The sequence below is a fragment of the Zophobas morio genome, unplaced genomic scaffold (assembly GCF_036711695.1).
Source record: "Zophobas morio isolate AGI-343-1 ecotype UQ-CSIRO unplaced genomic scaffold, CSIRO_AGI_Zmor_V1 ptg000014l, whole genome shotgun sequence".
In the NCBI taxonomy this organism is placed as follows: Eukaryota; Metazoa; Arthropoda; class Insecta; order Coleoptera; family Tenebrionidae; genus Zophobas; species Zophobas morio.
Genome location: NW_026972119.1, coordinates 23,545,104 through 23,563,951, shown reverse-complemented (window position 1 = coordinate 23,563,951; position 18,848 = coordinate 23,545,104). Strand labels below are relative to the sequence as shown.

Sequence of the window (18,848 nt, the reverse complement as noted above, 5' to 3'; positions counted from 1 at the left end):
AATGTTAGCATTTTGAATTTGTTTTCAGTTTCTTGTTATGAAAAGAATATTACATTTACTTGAAAAAAGACAAAACATAAATAAGCCCCGCCCATGCATAAAAAATCATCACATTTGAGATAGGGTAGGTGGGCGGGGCTTGCATTTTGCCTTGTTTTTCTGACTGCACGTAGTCTTCTTTTCACAATCAAAGACTTAAAACTTTATCAAATTGGTAAATTTTCGTAAGCTAATATGGATTTTGCAATCAAGCTCTGCCCCTCGGACTGACAAGGAATGAAAAATTCATCAGAATTAAGATGAGGGCGGGTGGGCGGGGTTTATATTTCATCTTTTTTTTAAACATATTTCTCTACGAAAATTTACTATTTTGACCATGTTTTAAGTTTCTTGTTGCGGAAAGAAGATTACGACTGATAAGAAAGAAAGAAATGTCAAAAGATAAACCCCGCCCACCCACCCCACCTCAATTGTGATGATTTTTTTTATTCATCGTGAGCCAGAAGGCGAAACTTAATTGCAAAATCCGTGTTTTCCTACAAAATTTTTGCCATTTCGAATTTCTTCTTTTCACAACCAAAAACTTAAAACTTTATCAAATTGGTAAATTTTTGTAGGCAAAAATGGATTTTGCAATTACGCTTCGCCCCTCGGACTGACAAGGAATGAAAAATTCATCGGAATTAAGATGAGGGCGGGTGGGCGGGGCTTATATTTCTTTTTTTTTTAACATATTTCTTTACGAAAATTTACTATTTTGACCATGTTTTAAGTTTCTTGTTGTGGAAAGAAGATTACGACTGCTAAGAAAGAAAGAAACGTCAAAAGATAAACCCCGCCCACCCACCCCACCTCAATTGTGATGATTTTTTTATTCATCGTGAGCCAGAAGGCGAAACTTAATTGCAAAATCCGTGTTTTCCTACAAAATTTTACCATTTCGAATTTCTTCTTTTCACAACCAAAAACTTAAAACTTTATCAAATTGGTAAATTTTTGTAGGCAAATATGGATTTTGCAATTACGCTTCGCCCCTCGGACTGACAAGGAATGAAAAATTCATCGGAATTGAGATGAGGGTGGGTGGGCGGGCCCTATATTTTGCCTTCTTTTTTAAAATAATTTACCGTTTCGACCATGTTTTAAGTTTCTTGTTGTAGAAAAAAGATTACGGATGCTAAAGAAGAAACAAAAGCCAAAAGATAAACACCGCCCACCCACCCCACCTCAGTTGTGATGATTTTTTTATTCGTCGTAAACCAGGGGGCGAAGCTTAATCGAAAATTCCGTATTTCCCTATAAAAATTTTATCAAATTGGTAAATTTTTGTAAGGAAATATGGATTTTGCAATTATGCTTCGCCCCTCGGTCCGACAAGGAATGAAAAATCTATAGACATTGAGATAGGGTGGGTGGGCGGGGCTTATAGTTTACCATTATTGGGTATTAATTTGTCGGGCAAATAAATCTCTATTTATTTATTTATTTATATTTATTTAAATATTAAATTATGCAAATTGTTGCTCTGTGAACTGAATTATGTAAACAAGGACAATCAATGAAGTAAATTTCTGCATTCAATAAAAACGGTAAATTTTACTTTGTGGGGCAACTCTAAAAATTCAATACCCAGCAGCCATGGATATTAGACTTCTCCGTCTCCTCACTGCGGATTTCCATATTTCCTAAACACTTAAATATATAGAATCTAGTTATATTTTGTAGGAGTTTATTTCTAGTTTATTTGGTTTCTGTAATTGGGATCTCTTCCCATTTAAATCAAAAAATATTATTATTATTATTATTATTATTATCATCATTATATAAATAGACTGTACTACTAACAAATATTTAATATAACAGGGGTCTTTAAAATACTTTGTCAGTGTGACAATTTTCAAGCAATTTTACGATATTTAACGCACAAAAAAGAGGAAATTTTTCAGGAGCTTAGAACATGAAAAATCTGCAGTTTGATATTTAATACATCCACACTAATTCATTTAATCATAGAAAAAAGGAAAAAATTGTTAAACCTTCTCTAGCGAGTTCCCTTAATCCGTATCCAAACAAACCACGTTTTTAAATTAAAATTAACGGTCAAAGTAGTAGAGAAGATTTTTTCTTTGAAGTGACTATTGTGACAATTGTTACCAATTTGGCCTTGTGGCCACAAACAATATGAAAAAAACAGTATGAAAGAAGTCGTGTGATTAGTAGAAACACCAACATCAAGAGATTTTTCGGACCGATAGCTTTCTTAAGCGAAAGTTCTTTCTTTATGAGCAAAGAAGACAAAAGTTTTCCGGTGAAATAATATCGATTGGCTTCTTTCCAAAGCGCCGGGAATAATTAATGACCAAAAGACCGTTATAATTCGTGTAAAATTGTGCCTGCCTATAATTAACTCGAGTTATTTTAGGTTGTACGGTAATTGAATTGAATTGTAGAGGTATTGTCGATGTAGATAATAAAGAAATTTCGTAATTTTTCGTGTTAATTTCAAATGGGAATGAATCAGAATATACGAGTACATATTTTTAGATTTTGTAGAGTTTGTTCGTCTTGAGAGCTAATTTATTAAAATGTTAGGGTGCAAATCTAATAAATACTGATCTGACCGTTTTTCCTCGCAAGGAGCTAATTTCTCAGTATTATTCAGCATGACATAACGTGTCAAACAGGATCTTTAATTAATTAAATTAGAAAATTGCGTTAATGTTGAAAAATTGTGAAAGACAGCAACATCAGTTCTGTCTAATTACCAAAATTTGTCAGATTAAGGAACCGAAAGGCATAAGGTCAAAGATATTAAGAAGAAAGCGAGTTCTTTGGCCAGAAACTAAAACATTAAGATGTCGTTTAATAAAGGCGAACCACGTATAATTGGAGAGAAAAAATGTAAGAACAAGGAAAATGTAACGCAATGCCTTAATGGAGTGGACCAACCTTGGGAGGAAATATTGAGTGACATTTCCGCAGTAGCTGTAAGAAAATTTTGTCATTTTATGAAAAGTCGTGGAAACGAATGAGTTTTCGCCCGTGGGTGGATTTAAAACACGATCCATGATTAGAGATAATTATAATATAATAATCCATAAGTCTTATCTTTTTTAAAGTTTTCTTTACAATATTTACTAGATGTAAAACCCAGCACACAATGGAGACTTTTTAAGCAAGGAATATTACGAACGATTAAGTTATGTCAGTGATTTATGTCAAATGTCGTAATTATGCACGTTGTCGTGCGTTAAATATTCATTTTTGCACTTGTGTACATGCATTAATGTTTTGAATAGTAAATACATGACAAGTTAAAGGTCTTGTGTTTTACAATAGCACTTCTACAATACCGCAATTTAAATTTTTGCTGCTGGCTACCGACAATATTTATTTTTGCGTGCGATAGCAACTTTCGAAAATTACTTCATAGATCACTTTTTAGTAAATAGTTTATTAGTGAATATTCCAATAAGTTCAGTATACAGAGCAACTACATACATATTTGCATAATTTAATATTATTTAAATATTAACACATAAATAAATAAATTGTCTACGTTCGGATCATTTTTTTAATCTTTACCACATACAAAGACTCAGACAGGCAGTTCGATCCTAAAAATGTGACCACAATTCCAAGTCCTTATTAACTTAACCAAGCTGTTACAACCGGGGCTTCACACTCCTGTATCCCCTATTTCATAAAAAAGTCTTAGCTCGGTAATAATTTATTGCTCTTATATTTCACCATCAAATGCACCGGCCAACTTGTCCTGCATGATTTATAAGCGCTCCTAATTATTTTACCAGATATAAGTTTAGTCAACCCCGATATCACCTGACTAATCAAAATCAATATCATTCGATTTATTTTCCTCAAACGTTTTATGTGGAATGAAATGAAAAATCGCCTGAAAACTTTGACGTTTCTATTGATGTAAATTAAACGGAGTGGTAGGTGTCCTCATTTACAAATGAATGATTAGTATGTCTGACACTAATACCATGTTCCAGATTACAGAGTTCCAAATTTAGAATTTTGGTTCTAATTTTAGCTGGGGCTGGGTTAACAAATTGGTTACCACGACTGGAAAAATATTGTATATGTACTTATAATCATCTTTTCACAACAAGAAACTTAAAACATTTTTAAAATAGTAAATTTGTATCAGGAAATATCGATTTTGCAATTACGCTCCGCCCCTCGGTCTGACAACGAATGAAAAATTCATCACGATCGAGACCGAGACGGATGGGCGGGGCTTCTCTTTTGGTTTCGTTTTTAATTAATACGTTTAGTTTTCTTTGTATAACACAATTACTTCAGAACATATTTCACGTGGTAATTTATGGCAGAAAAATAGGTATTTTACAATTAAGCTCCGCCCCTCTGCTTTCGACGAATAAATAAAATCACCAGAATTGAGATAGGCCGGGTGGGCGGGGCTTATATTTTGTAATTTTTTTCTTAATATACATAGCCATCTGTTCACAACAAGAAACTTAAAACATGGTTAAAACGGTACATTTTTGCAAGAAAATATGGATTTTGCAATTCTGGGGCGAAGCCTAATTGCAAAGTCGATGTTGCCTTATACAAATTTTCTATTTTAAACATGTTGTGTTTCATATTATGAAAAGAAGTACATATACTAAAACAAAAAGGCAAAATGTAAGCCCGCCCACCCACCCTGTCTCAATTGTGATCATTTTTTTTATTCACCGTGAATCAAGAGGGCGGCGCTTAACTGCAAAATACTCATTTCTTCACAAGAAATTAAAACCATGTTTTTGAGTATCGTGTTGTTCAAAGAATAAAATGTATATTAAGAAAAAAACCAAAATATTAACCTCGCCCACCCACCCCATCTTAATTGTAATAATTTTTATTATTCTTATAAACTTGAAATACAATTAAAATGGTAAATTTTTGTTCGGATATATGGATTTTGCAATTAGGCTCCGCCCCCTAGATCAGCCACCAAATGAAAACTTCATTGCTATTTAGATCAGGGCAGGTATGAGTGGGGCTTAATCTTTGACTTTCATTTTTTCTTAATATACGTTGTATTTTTTGCATAACACGATACTCAAAAACATGTCTTACATGGTAATTTTTGCAGAGAAATAATACGAATTTTGTATTTACATTCTGCTCTTTTGCTCTCGACAATTTAAAAAAAATCATCACAATTGAAATAGGACGTGTGGGCGGGGCTTATATTTTGCCTCTTTTTTCTTAACATACACAGTCATTTTTTCATAACAAGAAACTTAAAACATGTTTAAAATGGTAAATTTGTATCAGGAAATATCGATTTTGCAATTACGCTCCGCCCCTCGGTCTGAAAACGAATGAAAAATTCATCACGATTGAGATTGAGACGGATGGGTGGGGCTTCTCTTTCGATTTTCATTTTTATTTAATACATTTAGTTTTCTTTGTATAACACGATTACTTAAGGACATATTTCACATGGTAATTTCTCGCAGAAAAATAAGTATTTTACACGTAAGGCTCCGTCCCTCGGCTTACGACGAATAAATAAAATTATCAGAACTGAGATAGGGCTGGTGGGCGGGGCTTATATTTTGCCTTTTTTTTTTCTTAATATACATAGCCATCTGTTCACAAAAAGAAACTTAAAACATGGTTAAAATGGTACATTTTTGCAAGGAAATACGGATTTCGCAATTATGGTGCGCAGCCTAATTGTAAAATCGATGTTTCCTTATACAAATTTTCCATTTTAAATATCTTATAAATTTCATTTTGTGAAAAGAAGTCTACACATATAAAACAAAGAAGCAAAATATAAACCCGCCCACCCGCCCTGTCTCAATTGTGATGATTTTTTTTATTCGCCGTCAATCAAGAGGGCGGAGCTTAACTGCAAAATACTTATTTCTTTACAAGAAATTAAAATCTGTTTTTGAGTCTCGTGTTGTTCAAAAAATATTATACATATTAAGAAAAAAGGCCAAAATATAAACCCCGCCCACCCACCCTATCTCAGTTCTGATGATTTTTTTTATTCTTAGAAACTTTAAACACGATTAAAATAGTAAATTTTTGTAAGGAAATAGGGATTTTGCAAGTAGGCTCCGCCCCTAGGTCTACCAACGAATGAAAACTTCATTACTATTTAGACCAGGGCCTTGCCTTTTTTTCTTAATATACATAGTATTCTTTGAATAATACGATACTCAAAAACATGTTTTAATTTTTTCCAAAGAAGTAAGTACTTTGCAGTTAAGCTCCGCCCTCTTGATTCACAGCGAATTAAAAAAATCTTGACAATTGAGATAGGGCGGGTGGGCGGGGCTTATATTTTGTCTTTTTTTTTCTTAACATACATAGCCATCTTTTCACAACAAGAAACTTAAAATATTACTAAAATGGTAAATTTGTATAGGGAGATATCCATTTTGCAATTACGCTCCGCCCCTCGGTCTGACAACGAATGAAAAATTCATCACGATTGAGATCGAGACGGATGGGCGGGGCTTCTCTTTTGGTTTTCTTTTTTAATTAATACATTTAGTTTTCTTTGTATAACACGATTATTTAAGAACATATTTCACATAGTAATTTCTCGCAAAGAAAAATAAGTATTTTACACTTAAGCTCCACCCCACGGCTTACAACGAATATAAATAAAATCACCAGAATTGAGACAGGCCGGGTGGGCGGGGTTTACATTTTGCCGTTTTTTTTAAATATATATAGCCATCTTTTCGCAACAAGAAACTTTAAACATCGTTAATAAAATGGTACATTTTTGCAAGGAAATATGGATTTTGCAATTATGAGGCGAAGCCTAATTGCAAAATCGATATTTCCTTATACAAATTTTCTATTTTAAACATGTTTGAAGTTTCATGTTATGAAAAGAAGTCTACAAATAGTGAACCAAAAAACAAAATGTTAGCCCACCCACCCACCCTATCTCAATTGTGATGATTTTTTTATTCGCTGTGAATCAAGAGGGCGGAGCTTAATTGCAAAATACTTATTTGTTTAAAAAAAATTATAACATGTTTTTGAGTATCGTATTGTTCAAAGAATACTATGTATATTAAGAAAAACACCCAAAATATAAACCCCGCCCACCCACCCTATCTCAATTGTGATGATTTTTTTTTATTCTTAGAAACTCTAGACACGTTTAAAATGGTCAATATTTGTAAGTAAATATGGATTTTGCAATTATGGGGCGGAGCCTAATTGCAAAACCGATGTTTTCTTATACAAATTTTCCATTTTAAGCATGTTTGAAGTTTCATGTTGTGGAAAAAAGTCTACACATATTAAAACAAAACGCAAAAATGTAAGCCCGCCCACCCGCCCTGCCTCAATTGTAATGATTTTTTTTATTCGCCGCGAACCAAAAGGGCGGAGCTTAACTGCAAAATACTGATTTCTTTGGAAGAAATTAAAACATGTTTTTGAGTATCGTATTGTTCAAAGAATACTATGTATATTAAGAAAAAACCCAAAATATAAACCCCGCCCACCCACCCTATCTCAATTGCGGTGATTTTTTTTTATTCTTAGAAACTCTGGACACGTTTAAAATGGTAATTATTTTTAAGTAAATATGGATTTTGCAATTAGGCTCCGCCCCTAGGTCTACAAACGAATGAAAACTTGATTACTGTTTAGATCATTAGAATTTTTTCAATATAAAACAACCATTTTGCAATTAAATTCCGTTCCTTTGGCTCTCGAGGATTAAAAAAAACATCACAATTGAGATAGGGTGTGTGGGCGGGGCTGATATTTTGCCTTTTTTTTTTCATAATTTTCATAGCCATCTTTTCACAACAAGAAACTTAAAATTTGGTTAAAAGGGTACATTTTTGCAAAGACATATGGGTTTTGAAATTATGGAAAAATCGATGTTTCCTTATACAAATTTTCCATTTAAACATGTTTTAAGTTTCATGTTGTGAAAAGACGTCTACACATATTAAAACAAAAAAGCTAAATGTGGCCTGAATTTTTTGAGAACTTTTGGACTTTTTCAAAAATCTTTTTTATTTTAATTTCCACTCTCCCTCATTTTATTCTCTTTTATTTTTCAATTTTTAGGCTTTTCATCTTTCAATTTTTCATTTTTCAGTTCTCGATTTTTCCATTTGCAATGTTGTACTTTTTCAATTGCTGGATTTTTCGATTTTTAATTTTTCAATGAATCCTCTTTCGATTTTTGGACTTTTTAGTTTCTCGATTTCCCCATTTATCTATTTTTTAATGTTTTGGTTTTACACTTTTTCAATTTCGCAATTTTAATCTTTTGAATTTTGAATTTTTCGTTTCTTTAATATTTCAAGTTCAAGTTTACAGTTATATACATTTTTTTATCAAAAAGTTAAGAAATTGGAAAATTAAAAATCGAAAAAATGAAAAAGTGGAAAAATGGAAAAATTACAAATCGAAGAACTAAAGAAACGAAAAATTATAACACAGAAAAACTAAAAATCGAGAAACTGAAAAATCAAAAAAAATTCATGAATGGAAACGTATCTACAAATTGAAAAATTGAAAAATTGTAAAATCGAAAAACTGTAACAGTGAAAGCTCGAAAAATTGAAAATTAAATATCGAGAAATTGAAAAATTTTGAAGTATTTTGCAATTAAGCTCCGCCCCTCGGCTTACGACGAATAAATAAAATCACCAGAATTGAGACAGGGCGGGTGGGCGGGGCTTATATTTTGCCTTTTTTTATTAGTATACAATTATACACAGCCATCTTTTCACAACAAGAAACTTAAAACATGGTTAAAATTGTACGATTTTGCAAGGAAAAATGGATTTTGCAATATTCTTTTACAATTTTTCCATTTTAAACCTATTTTATGTTGTGAAAAAAAAGTCCACACATGTTAAAAAAAAGGTAAAATGTAAGCCCGCCCACCCACCCTGTCTCAATTGTGATGAACTTTTTTTATTCGCCATGAATTAAGAGGGCGGAGCTTAACTGCAAAATACTTATTTCTTTACAAGAAATTAATAACATGTTTTTGGTACCTATCGTGTTGTTCAAAGAATATTAAGAAAAAAAAAACAAAATATTAACCCCGCCCGCCCACCCCATCTCGATTGTGATTATTTTTTTATTCTTAGAAGCTTAAAACAGGTTTAAAGTGGTAAATTGTTCTAAGGAAATATAGATTTTGCAATTAAGCCCCGCCCCTACGTCTACCAACGAATGAAAACTTGATTACTATTTAAATCATTAGAATTTTTTCTAAATAAATTAACGATTTTGCAATTAAATTCCGTTCCTTTAGCTCTCGACGATTAAAAAAAATATCACAATTGAGATAGGGTGGGTGGGCGGGGCTTATACTTTGCCTTTTTTTTTTTCTTAATATTCATAGTCATCTTTTCACAACAAGACACTTAAAATATGGTTAAAATGGTACATTTTGGCAAGGAAATATGGATTTTGCAATTATGGGGCGGAACCTAATTACAAAATCGATATTTCCTTATACCAATTTTCCATTTTAAGCATGTTTTAAGTTTCATGTTCTGAAAAAAAGTCTACACATTTTAAAATAAAAAAACAAAATGTAAGTAACCCCGCCCACCCGCCCGATCTCAATTGTGATGATTTTTTTATTCGCCGTGAACCAAAAGGGTGGAGCTTAACTGCAAAATACTGATTTATATAGAAGAAATTAAAACATATTTTTGAGTACCGTATTGTTCAAAGAGTACTAAGTATATTAAGAAAAAAACCCAAAATATAATATAATCTCATTTGCGATGATTTTTTTTATTCTTGGAAACTCTAGACACGTTTAAAATGGTAAATATTTGTAAGTAAATATGGATTTTGCAATTAGGCTCCGCCCCTAGGTCTACCAACGAATGAAAACTTGGTTATTATTTAGATCATTAGAATTTTTTCTAAATAAAATAACGATTTTGCAATTAAATTCCGTTCCTTTAGCTTTCGAGGATTAAAAAAAATCATCACAATTGAGATTGGGCGGGTGGGCGGGACTTATATTTTCCTTTTTCTTAATATACGTAGTCGTCTTTTCAGAACAAGCAACTTAAAACATGTTTAGAATGGTAAATTCTTGTAGACAAATATAGATCTTGCAATTAGCCCCGCCCCTCGATGTAACAACGAATTAAAAATTCATCACAATTGAGAATTGAGATCGGGGCGGATATGGGTGGGGCCTAATATTTGGCTTTATTTTTTTCTTAATATACATGGTATTCTTTGAGCAAAACGACACTCAAAAACATGTTTTCAATTTCTCGTAGATTTTTGATTTTTCAGTTCTTCGATATCTCTATTTTTTATTTTTTCAAATTTTTAAATTTTAGATTTCAGTTTTTTTAATTTTGGATTTTTCGATTTCTCGGTTAGATTTTTATTCAGGTTTCTGATTCTTCAATTTTCTTCGGTTTTTCAATTTTTCTCCTTTTCGATTTATGGAGTTTTCAATTTTTCGATTTCTCAATTTTTCAACGTTTCAGTTTTGGGATTTTTATATTCTTCAATTTTTCTTCGATTTTTCAATTTTCCGACTTTTCGAGTTTTCGAATCCTGGATTTTTCTATTTTTCTATTTTTCGGGTTTTAAATTCTAGATTTATCAATTTTTAAATTTTTGGATTTTTTGATGTTTCGACTTCTGGATTTTTCAATATTTCTTCGATTCTCCAATTTTCTAATATTTCAGTTTTGTGATTTTTCAAAATTTCAGTTCTTCACTTTTTCGATTTATCGACATTTTGATTTCTCGATTTTTCAGTTTTTCGATTTTTAAATTTTAGAATATTCAATATTTCAAAATTTTCCATTTGTTGATATTTCAATTTCGATTTTTCACTTTGACACTTCTATGTTGCAATTTTTCGAATTTTTTAATTTTAGGTTTTTCAGTCTTTTGATGTTTCGATTTTTCGATCTTTCGATTTTTCAACTTCTCTGTTTTAGATTTTTCGGTTTTTCAATTTTTTGATTTCCCTACTTCTCGGTTTTTTAATTATTCGATTTTTTATAATTTCGATTTTTTGGTTTTTCGATTTTTTATAATTTCGAATTTTCTACTTTTCGATTTCTCGATTTCACAATTTTTCGATTCTCTAATTTTTCTTACAGATTTTGCAGTTAAGCTCCGCCCTGCCCTCTTGGCTCACGACGAATAAAAAAAAATCATCACAATTGAGATAGGGTGGGTGGGTGGGGCTTATATTTTGCCTTTTTTTTTTCTTAATATTCATAGCCATCTTTTCACAACAAAAAACTTAAAATCTGGTCAAAATGGTACATTTTTGAAAGGAAATATAGATTTTGAAATTATGGGGCGGAGCCTAATTGCAAAATCGATGTTTCCTTATACAAATTTTCCATTTATTAAACATGTTTTAAGTTTCATGTTGTGAAAAGAAGTCTACACATATTAAAACAAAAAAGCTAAATGTGGCCTGAATTTTTTGAGAATTTTTGGACGACTTTTTCAAAATTTAATTTTTTTTAATTTCCACTCTCCCTCATTTTATTCTCTTTTATTTTTCAATTTTTCGGCTTTTCATTTTTCAATTTTTCATTTTTCAGTGTCTCGATTTTTTCATTTGCAATGTTGTACTTTTTCAATCGCTCCATTTTTAATTTTTCAATGATTAATCTTTCGGTTTTTGGACTTTTTAGTTTCTCGATTTTCCCATTTTTCTATTTTTTAATGTTTCGGTTGTGCACTTTTTCAATTTCGCAATTTTAATCTTTTGATTTTTGAATTTTTCGTTTCTTCAATATTTCAAGTTCAAGTTTACAGTTATATATATATTTTTTTTATCAAAAAGTTGAGAAGTTAGAAAATTAAAAATCGAAAAGCAAAAAAATCCGAAAACTTCAAAAATCGAAAAACTGAAAAAACTAAAAATTGCAAAATCGAAAAAGTGGAAAATCGAAAAATTACAAATCGAAGAACTGAAGAAACGAAAAACTGAAACATTAAAAAACCAAAAAGTGAAAAATCCAATAAATGAAAAAGATTTATCCAATAATTGATAAATGGAAAAATTCTAAAATCGTAAAATTAAAATAATGAAATATTTTAAAAATAATTATTATTACATATTTAAAATGAAGAAAAACTGCAAAGAAAAAATTGAAAAATCAGAAACTGAAAAAACGAACAATTAAAAACCAAAAAATTGCAAATCGAAAGACTGAAAAATCCGAAAAGAAAAAATCCACATTGAAAAAAATTAAAAACAAACGAAAAATTGCAAATTGAAGAACTGAAGAAACGAAAAATTGGAACAATGAAATATTAAATATTGAGTACCTGAATTTTTTTTTTAAATTAATGAATCAAAAAACTAAAAAACAAACATTTGTAAAGTCGAAAAATCATAGAATCGTCAAATTGTAAAACTGTAACACTGAAAGATCAAAAAATTGAAAAATTAAATATCGAAAACTTGAAAAATGAAATGTGATTTTTTTTTAATAATAGATATTACATATTTAGAATGAAAACTATAAAAGTTACAAAAAAAAAATGGAAGAAAGGAAAAATTAATAAAAGTTGAAAAATCTAAAAATTAAAAACCGAAAAATTGCAAATCGAAAAATCAGAAATTTAAAAATTTCACATTAAAAAAATTCACATATATAAAATCAGAATATTGAAAAACCGAAAAATTGCAAAATCTAAAAACTGAAACATCCAAAAACTGGAAAATTGAAAAACTGAAAAATTTAAAAATGAAAATCTGAAGAGTTGCATGTCGTGAAATTGAAGAAAAAAATGAAAAATCGAAAAATTGAAGAAAGGAAAAATTGAGAAAAATTGGAATTGAAGTAACAAAAAATTCTAAAATTGGAACATAGCGAAATCGAAAATTTGAAGAAATGAAAAAGTTTTAAAATCCAATAATTTAGAAATGGAAAAATTCTAAAATTGTAAAATTGAAAAAGTGGAAAATTTCAAAAATTATTATCATTTGTACATATTTAAATGAACTCCAGAAAATAGCTAACCAAAAATTGAAGAAACGAAAAATTGGAAAATTTTAAATTGGAGAAATGAGAAATTAAAAAACCTAAAAGTTAATAATCGAAAAATTGGAAAATCCAAAAATTTAAAAATTTTACATTGAACAAAAAAATAGAAAATCAGAACACTGAAAAACCGAAACCTAGAAAAAATAAAGAAAATAAAACATCGAAATGAAAAGTTGTTAATCGAAAAATTAGAGAATCCAAAATTTTACATTGAAAAAAGAAAAATTATAAAATCAGAACACTGAAAAATCGAAAAGCAGAAAATATGAAGAAAATAAAAAATCGAAATGAAAAATTGTACATCAAAAAAAAGTTGAAGAAACGAAAAACTGAAAAAAATCAAAAAAATATAAAATCGGAACATGGAGAAATTCAAAAATTAAAATCGAAAACTCCGGAAATTTTAAATAAAAAAATTTCAAAATATAAAAATTGAAGAACTAAGAAATTATAAACTAGAAACATTGCAAAATCGAATATTTAAAAAAATAAAGAAAATAAAATCCAGAAACAAAAAAAAATGGAAATCGAAAAATTGAAGAAAGGGAAAATTGAGAAAAATCGGAATTGAAGTAACGAAAAATTATAAAATTGGAACACTGCTACACATATTAAAACAAAACGCAAAAATGTAAGCCCGCCCACCCGCCCTGTTTCAATTGTGATGACTTTTTATTCGCCGTGAACCAAAAGGGCGGAGCTTAACTGCAAAATACTTATTTCTTAAGAAGAAATTAAAACATGTTTTTGAGTACCGTAATGTTCAAAGAATATTATATATATTAAGAAAAAAACCCAAAATATAAACCCCGCCCACCCGCCCTATCTCATTGCGATGATTTTTTTATTCTTAGAAACTCTAGACACGTTTAAAATGGTAAATATTTGTAAGTAAATATGGATTTTGCAATTAGGCTCCGCCCCTAGGTCTACCAACGAATGAAAACTTGATTACTATTTAGATCATTAGAATTTTTTCTAAATAAAATAACGATTTTGCAATTAAATTCCGTTCCTTTGTCTCTCAAGGATTAAAAAAAATCATCACAATTGAGATTGGGCGGGTGGGCGGGGCTTATATTTTCCTTTTTTCTTAATATACGTAGTCGTCTTTTCAGAACAAGCAACTTAAAACATGGATGGTTTAGAATTCTTGTAGACAAATATGGATCTTGCAATTAGCCCTGCCCCTCGATGTAACAACGAATTAAAAATTCATCACAATTGAGAATTGAGATCGGGGCGGATATGGGTGGGGCTTAATATTTGACTTTATTTTTTTCTTAATATACATGGTATTCTATGAGCAAAACGACACTCAAAAACATGTTTTCAATTTCTCGTATATTTTTGATTTTTCATTTCTTCGATATCTCTATTTTTCATTTTTTCAAATTTTTAAATTTTAGATTTCAGTTTTTTTAATTTTGGATTTTTCGATTTCTCGGTTAGATTTTTTTTTCAGGTTTCTGATTCTTCAAATTTTCTTCGGTTTTTCAATTTTTCGCCTTTTCGATTTACGGAGTTTTCAATTTTTCGATTTCTCAATTTTTCAACGTTCAGTTTTGGGATTTTTAGATTCTTCAATTTTTCTTCGATTTTTCAATTTTCCGACTTTTCGAGTTTTCGAATCCTTGATTTTTCTATTTTTCTATTTTTCGGGTTTTAAATTCTAGATTTATCAATTTTTAAATTTTTCGATTTTTTGATGTTTCGACTTCTGGATTTTTCAATTTTTCTTCGATTCTCCAATTTTCTAATATTTCAGTTTTGGGATTTTTCAAAATTTCAGTTCTTCACTTTTTCGATTTATCGACATTTTGATTTCTCGATTTTTCAGTTTTTCGATTTTTAAATTTTAGAATATTCAACATTTCAAAATTTTCCATTTGTTGATATTTCAATTTCGATTTTTCACTTTGACACTTCTATTTTGCAATTTTTCGAATTTTTTAATTTCTCTGTTTTAGATTTTTCGGTTTTTCAATTTTTTGATTTCCCGACTTCTCGGTTTTTTAATTATTCGATTTTTTATAATTTCGATTTTTTGGTTTTTCTATTTTTTATAATTTCGAATTTTCTACTTTTCGATTTCTCGATTTCACAATTTTTCGATTCTCTAATTTTTCTTACGGATTTTGCAGTTAAGCTCCGCCCACGACGTATAAAAAAATTATCACAATTGCGATAGGGTGGGTGGGCGGGGCTCCACTTTACCTTGTTTTCTTAGTGTGTGCAGACTTTTGTAGAGTTGTGTCTGTTTAGTTAAATTCGGATAAAATAACCTCAATTTTGGCACAACAACGATAAATAAATATCTGGATTATAATAAAACCCCCGTAAATTAGTCCAGCCGATACCACCTGGCAAGCGGGCCGGAATCGATAAACCGACTTACTTTCCGTGCCGATTTGGAGCAAAAAGAGACGGAGCAGGACTTGATCCTGGCCGCGAGTCCCGTGGGAGCCGTGGGAGACGCGGGCTCGACGGGCTCCTGCTGGCTGCTGACGGAGTCCGCGTGGGCGAACGGTCCGTTGGCGACTCCCTCATCCGTCACCAGGACGCTGGGCGCGCGGTTCCGACCTCGGGGGTTGAAGATGGTCGGGATGTCCCCGTCCCGCGTCATGGCCCCTCAGCGGAGTGCCGGCGACGATTCATTGCTCATCTGGCCATTGATTCGCCTGCCACAAATACATTATTAACAGACTTTCTAGGATTCCGACGAATGGGGAATTTATGAGGGTCTATTGATTTTAATGGGGGCGCGTCCTCCCGGCCGTGACTTTGTTTGGAGTTTAAAGTTTTCGCGGAGATGGGTCGTGACGGGAAAGGTGGAAGGGGCGAGTGAAAGTGGGTACGAATACGGGGTGGCCCAAATTTCAAAGTTGTACGATCAGTGGTACGGTTTTCGAGGAAAAACTGTGTCATAGATGGCGTTTGTCATTTATTATTAATGTACAGGATGTACATAAAAATATTTACGTAGTTTTAAAATACACAAAGTCGTTACTACATCTTGCTTCATAGTTGAAAAATAGCAACAAATATTAACTTAGGTATAGAAAAAAGCCTTTCCAAAATTTTTGTTTATCATTAAAAGTCAAAATTACACGAACTCGTTGTTGCAATAACCCAACAAATAAGGCCAAAAAAATCGAAATTTCCAAAAAGTATGTTATAGTCGCCGAAAATTTTGGGTTTATTATAAATCTGAATTCGTTTTTGCGATAGATCTTCCAATAAGCGAAAAAAAAAAGAATTTGAAATTTCCAAGCGGAAAAGCAGTTTAAAAAAAGGGGTCAAAAATGCGCCAAAAAAGGAAAAAAAGTCAAAAAAAATACAGAAAGAGCACAAAAAATTACCAACAAAGTATAACAAAGTTACAATAAAATGGACAAAAAAACTACAAAAAATTCTTTTATTATTATGTAGAAAATAAGAAAACGGCAAAAAGAAAGTTATAAAAAAAAGAAAAAAAAAAGACAAAAAATGCGACAAAAAGTCCAAAAACGAGAGAGGACAATAAAAGAAAAGAAAGAGAGCCAAAAAAACTACAAACAAAAGCGACACAAAAAGACGGCAAAAAATGTAAGTAAGTAAGAAATTAAAAAAGGCAACAAAAAACGACAAAAGAAAAACGATAACAAATCGACAAAAAAAAGGGAGAAAAAACGACAACAAAATGTTATATAAAAAAACGACAAAACGACAACAAAAAATACAAAAAAATTGATACAAAAAGGAAAAAAAAACGAAAAAACACGTTACAAAAAAACAGGACAAACAAACATAAAAAAAAAGCTAGAAAAAAGCGACAAAGTTGAGATAAAAACAACAAAAAATGCCACCAAAAAGGGAAAACGCTGACAAAGAAGACAACAAAAAAAGCAACACAACCAAAAAGGCGACAAAAGAAAAAAACAAAAAGTGCAACAAAAAACTACAGAAAAAAAAAGCACAAAAAGGCGACAAAATCTTCAAAAAAGAAATAAATTCCGTTACTTTCAATTAATTCAGTTTGTAATAAGTGTTTAAAAATTATATCTTCCACTCTGTAACTTTCATTTTAAATAAATAAACAAATAAATAAAAGCCGCATAACAAAATTACAATAAAACGAACAAAACACGATAAAATTCTAAAAAAACGACAAAGAGAAGGTAACCAAAAAAACAAAGTAAATACGATAGAAAAAAAGAGGACAAAAACAAGAAAAAAGGGGAGGAGCAAGGATCCAAAAAATGCGATATAAGAAGGGAAAAAAAAGCGACCTAGAAAACGACAAAAATCTGAGAGAAATACAAAAATGCGACAAAAAAAGAAAAAACGATAAAAAAATGAAGCAATAAAAACGCGATAAAAAAAGGAAGAAAAATATACAAAAAACGCGTGGTAAAAAAGAGGAATAAAAATGCGACAGAAATTGAAAAAACGATAAAACAAGAGAGGACAAAAAAATAAAAGAAAAAAAACAAAAAACAACAATGAAAAGCGACACAAAAACCCGATAAAAAAGAAAAAAATTATACACAAAAACGGGTGAAAAAAAAGAGGAGTAAAACACCAGGATAAACAATAAATAATGTGAGGAAAGAATAGAAAAACAAGACCACAAAAATAGAGATAAAAAATTGGAAAAAAGGAAGAAAATCACGACTAAGCGAGTAAAGAGAAGCAACAAAAATGAGACCAAAAAAGCAATAAAAGAGTCGACCTAAAAACCATGGATAAAGGAAAAACAACAAAAAAGGGAACAAAAAACCAATAACAAATCAACAAAAAAATGGAAGGAAAAAACGACAACAAAATATTATAAAAGAAGTGACAAAAGAAACGACAAAATGACAACAAAAAATACAAAAAAATAGTCACAAAAAATGAAGAAAACAAAAAAAGGACGATAGAAAAAGGCGACAAATAACGAAAAAACGTTAGAAAAAAGAGGACAAGAAAAGAGAAGAGAAGAAAAAGGACCAAAAAAACAACAATGAAACGTAAAATGAAACAAAAGGTTGAGTTAAAAAGAACAAAAAACGCGACGAAAAGGGAAAAGGGTAACAAAAATCTTAAAAAAGTCATAAAAAAGACAACAAAAAAAGAGCAACACGACCAAAAACGTGACAAAAGAAACAACAAAAAACTACAGAAAAAGAAAGAGCACAAAAAAGCGTCAAAAAACAATAACAAAGTTACAATAAAACTGACAAAAAATAAAATAATCATATTATTAGAAAAAAAGAGAACAAAAACAGAAAAAAAAAGAACAAGGAACGAAAAAATGCTACACAAGAAGCAACAAATAAGACGACCTAGAAAACGAAAAAAATGCGACAGAATGGATAAAAATGCAACAAAAACAAAAGAAAAGACAGATAAAGAGAGGATAATAAAAGAAAGGAAAAAAGACCAAAAAACAACAATCAAAAGCGACATAAACCGGCGATAAAAAAGGTGGATAAAAAACGCCAGTAGAAACAATAAAAAAAGCGACAAAAGACAAAAAAGCCAGCAGAAAAACAAGATGACAATAAAAGCGACAAAATAAAAAAGCAACTAAAAAAGAACGACGTAATAAACTACGAATAAAAAGAGAAGACAAAAAACAACAAAAAAAGGCGACAAAAAACGATAACAAAATGTTATAAAAGAAGCAATAAAAGAAACGACAAAAAGACAACAAAAAATACAAAATGGACACAAATAGCAAAAAACGTACAAAAAATTAAAAAAAGACGATAGAAAATTGAGGACAAACAGGAGAAAGAAAAGCAAAAAAACATGAACAAAAAAAAAGCAGAA

The 18,848-nt window shown here is 30.6% G+C and overlaps 1 protein-coding gene across 5 annotated transcripts in view; it reads right to left on the bottom strand.

Moving 5' to 3' along the window:
- Positions 1-18,848, bottom strand: part of LOC135128674 (uncharacterized protein) — a 94,422-nt gene that overhangs the window by 62,821 nt on the left and 12,753 nt on the right. For all 5 annotated transcript variants that reach the window (XM_064055677.1, XM_064055676.1, XM_064055681.1 and 2 more), the window contains one exon: positions 15,448-15,730. In XM_064055677.1, the coding sequence (XP_063911747.1) occupies positions 15,448-15,675 (228 nt within the window). In that variant the 5' untranslated portion in view covers positions 15,676-15,730. The remainder of the gene's footprint in view (positions 1-15,447; positions 15,731-18,848) is intronic.